The sequence below is a fragment of the Cannabis sativa genome, chromosome 8 (assembly GCF_029168945.1).
Source record: "Cannabis sativa cultivar Pink pepper isolate KNU-18-1 chromosome 8, ASM2916894v1, whole genome shotgun sequence".
NCBI lineage: Eukaryota > Viridiplantae > Streptophyta > Magnoliopsida > Rosales > Cannabaceae > Cannabis > Cannabis sativa.
Window position 1 is genome coordinate 28,016,601 of NC_083608.1, and position 3,996 is coordinate 28,020,596.

The 3,996-nt window shown below is 36.1% G+C and overlaps 1 protein-coding gene across 1 annotated transcript; it reads right to left on the minus strand.

The window, feature by feature from the left end:
* Positions 1-491: 491 nt before the first annotated feature.
* Positions 492-3,275, minus strand: LOC115698962 (probable glucuronoxylan glucuronosyltransferase IRX7). The gene is made up of 4 exons (XM_030626177.2): positions 2,336-3,275; positions 1,872-2,233; positions 1,528-1,778; positions 492-1,408 (listed from the first exon to the last, which is right to left on the minus strand). The coding sequence occupies exons 1-4, from the start codon at positions 2,700-2,702 to the stop codon at positions 943-945; spliced, it is 1,446 nt and encodes a 481-aa protein (XP_030482037.2). The 5' UTR covers positions 2,703-3,275; the 3' UTR covers positions 492-942.
* Positions 3,276-3,996: the final 721 nt, after the last annotated feature.

Genomic DNA, 3,996 nt, shown 5'->3' on the forward strand with positions numbered 1-3,996 from the left:
ATAGGTTATAGTTATATTTAGGATTATTTTTATATTTTCATAAAATTTTAAAAAATTAATAGAATATATGTTTCAAACAATTATTTACCAAAAATTAATAAAAAATAATCATTTTCGTTATTGTAACTATTTAAAAAAAAAAAAAAAAAGCTAAAAATCCTTTATAAATATTAAAAGAGATACATAGTCTGCAATAATAACTTAAACTTCCCTATATTGAATAGCATACCTACAAATAGCAGCTGGCACACCCCTCCCTCTATTATACAAGTCTTGACATTTTCACACTAAAAGCTTAACCTTTTCCAAATGGCAAATACCAATTCATTAACACATTCTTCATCTTTTTCCCTACAAAAAGAAAAGAAAAGGAAAAAGTATAGTTTCCATATTCCCAATGACACTTAACAATGTACTTGTCACTTGTGTACACACTAATGATCATAACCCAAGTGGCTTAAGAAAATAGAAATGAATATTGAATCGACGTGTTACCTTCTAATATAAGATTTTATTTATTTATTTTATGATCTTTCTTTGCTGAAATTATGAACAATAATAATTTCGATATGAGTATCGTATACTACAAAAATTCAATTATTTCCACCCGTTGCCCAAAACTGTTCTACCACATGTACAAGTTACAGAAGTGTGTTTATATATAGATATACAATGATTAATATTCGATGAAGACACCGCAAAAGGAGCCAACCAGATTGCGCCAACTCAGCAAGGGCTCACATGTTCTTACCCAAAGGAAAAATCTTTAAATGGCTGCTCCGCTGGGTCCCACAGTACCCCCAAACCTGCCATAAACAATTCTGTCTTGCCCTGACTTAAAACGAGTAGTCCAATAAAAATCCAGCTGTTCTCCACTGCCAATAGTCTTTTCCCATTACCAATTCAAAAGAAAGGCCCACTAAACAGTGACGTGGCGGATCCTTATTGGGACGAAGCCACACTTCGACGATGGGACCGGTCAAGCTTGGTCACCAAAGCGGATAGAACTTGCCACGTGGCGTCCCCTTGTTCGATAGGAGTGTTGAATAGCAGGGCCCGCCTGACCGTGGGGTCCATGAGGTTTTTCTGTATGGTAGAGATATTGGTCGCGGCCACGTGTTCAAGAATTCTTCCCAACTTCCCCACGTCCTTTTCTGCCACCGTCAATGATATCTCCGGCCACCGGACAGCCTCAGGGAACGGAAGCCGAATATTATCGGCGATTACGACCGGCACGCAACCTAATACGACCGATTCCACAAGCCTCGGGCTCCACGGGGCCCACCCCAATGGACACAAGCAGAACACTGACCGTACAATTTCTGACTGGTAACCGGCAAAACGTTGCCTTTGCAAGTAAAACCTCGGGTCATTACCGAATTTTCTCCAAATCGCTGTCCTTACCTTTCTGAAAATAAACGATACTCAAGGGTCAAAATTAAAGGGCAAAAATAGCTTAGGGGTTTAATAGCAAAATCAATGAGATAATAAATTAAGGGCTCGAGATTAATTATGGTGATAACTTACTTGCTGTAATAACGCCCACTAACGTTTTTGGGGTTAATCTCCATTTTTCCTCTGAAAAACGCAAAGATGTCGCGGCGGCCGTTAGCCGGGGCTTTCTCTAGTGTTCTCCGTACACTTTCCGGCGAAACAAACGGCGGAATAACCACATTCTCCACGTCTTGACAAGGGTGGTTGTTCTTCACTCCAAATGTCTGTAAAATTATGGAGTTTTTTAAGAACGACGGTACTCCATCCGCAATCGCCACGTTCTCCTAAGAAAAAGAAAAAAAGATTGAAAAGTTAGGTCTTTAATTGGATGGGATTGTGTTAATATGTAAAAAAAAAAAAAAAACTTTTATGTGTACCATGGTGTGAAAGCACGAGCCGAAGTCGTGAGAGGCGACGAAGACGTGGTCAGAACCTCCAGAGCGATTCCAGAAGGAGTATTCGGATGAGATGGCGTTTATGGCGGAATAAATGAGAGAGCGGGCATGTCCAATGGCCGGGAAGCCATTAACGGTGCTGAAGTTGCAAGAAACGTAAACAGGGACGAAGAAGAAGTCCGCCTCATAAGGGTCATACGTCCGTACATCGCTGGTCAATAGAGCTCTGTGGATGGCGACCTCAGAGGCGAATAAGTGGTTGCTACAGCGTTCGTTGGAGAGCCAGTCCGCGTTGTAATTCGGAGGCAAATCGTAAACGTAAATCTTCAGATCTCTCAATACCTCTGCTAAGCCAACAAGAAAGATTAATACTGTATTAAATACTAATTCAGATACAATAAATATATATTATATATAAATACAGGTTAAAATATACGGAAACCTACCACTGTTATTGTTGTAGTTATGAGGCTTATGTGAATCGCTATCGGTAAGCTCTATGAGCGCTCGAGAGGCGACTATGGTAGATTTGGAAGAAGATAAGACTTGGGTTGTTGACAAAGACGAGAGTTTATTGTTAATAATATTGATATTACTATTATCAGAGGGTGTGTTTTTGTTGTTTGTGATGAGATAAGAGCTAAAGAAGTAAAGGGTCAAAGAAAGCCATAGAAGCCATTTGTAGAATCTGAAGAAACAGCAAGAGTTGATCTTTTCTTGTGTTCTTCCATGTTTATGGTGGTGATGAAAGAGTTTCATTTTAACATAGAAACCCCTGTTGTTATTCTTTTGTCTTTTTATTTGCTCCAACATCTCTTACTGTCTCATTTAAAAAGATTGAAACTATGACATCATAATCATACCAAGAACAAGAAGAAGAATAAGAAATTGGTAGAAGTAGCAGTAGTTGTAGAAGGGCTTTCGGTTCTTGGTATAGGGATTAAGTAAAAAATAAGTAAAAGGGATTGGAGTTTGTTGGGGTTTCGTTTTAGGAACCCAATTTTAAAATGAAAATAAAGAACAAGCGTTCGAACAATTGGAAAAAAAGGATAGGACACAGTTTGGACCGAGTTATAATAATGTAAAAATTGTTTTGAATATTATTTTCTTCTGCAACCCCTCATAAAATACATATATTATTTTTTTGTGGTTTCACAATAGAAAAGTAGATCGGTAATAGTGTTTGTGTATTCATATGGTGTAAACCGTGAAATATTTAAAAAAAAAATAAATATATTTCTTTTAAATAAGAGAGAGAGAGCAGAGGGTCACATGGTGATGGAGCAGAATGGACCGCGGCGAAGGTCTCGGCTTCAATGCGCTCTCTAGTTTTTCGTCCATTATAAAAATTGACATATTCTCATGCATTTGTAAATGACCAAAATGCCTTCTATGATCCCTCTACGTAGTAGCATTTAATGGGTACTTTTTGGTAAAGATGTGCCTTTTATCTTGTTTTATCCGATAAGCAGCCCACTTAAATGAAATTAATTAGCATCTGATTTTAAAGACTTCTATTATTTATTATTTATTATTTATTTGATTCTGATAAGTTTTAAAGGCAACTTTTATTGTCAGTCTCTTCGTTGTACAGTTAAGCAGAACCGTGAACACCAGCTGGGCAAGAGTTTCTCTCAACCGTCGATTCAATTAATAAACAATTGAGATCTATAGAGAATGTACATCTTTTATTTGGAAACTAATCTGAATTAATATTTTACAAATTATTAAAAGGTCTGAAAAGTCTAGCGACATAACATGAGAAGAGACGAAAAAAAAAAAACAAAATATAAGTGGTGGAATGAATTGGACACAACTTCATAAAGGAACTTTCTAAACATTCATAGTTTCTTTTCTCTCTTTTTCTTTTTTTACTAAAGAAAAAACAGTAGAAAAAAATGGTTGTTCAAACTAAAATAAAATTATGATGAATTAATTATTAAAATCTTTTACATCTATGAAATGTTGTTTTGGTATACTTGGTGGAGTAAATTATCACATGACAATTTTTGATTGGTCAATAATAATTAAGTTATATTTTTAGAATTTCGTAGGTACTTAATTGTTAAATATTAAATAAATTACCACGTGACAATCTTTAATTGAT

Bases quoted from the DNA above. Each gene is read 5' to 3' on its own strand.
- LOC115698962 (XM_030626177.2), bottom strand. From the start codon at position 2,702: ATGTTGGAGCAAATAAAAAGACAAAAGAATAACAACAGGGGTTTCTAT. The intron at 2,234-2,335 runs GTAGGTTTCCGT...TTGGCTTAGCAG, and splicing joins TAACTACAACAATAACAGTG to AGGTATTGAGAGATCTGAAG. The intron at 1,779-1,871 runs GTACACATAAAA...TCTTTTTCTTAG, and splicing joins GCTCGTGCTTTCACACCATG to GAGAACGTGGCGATTGCGGA.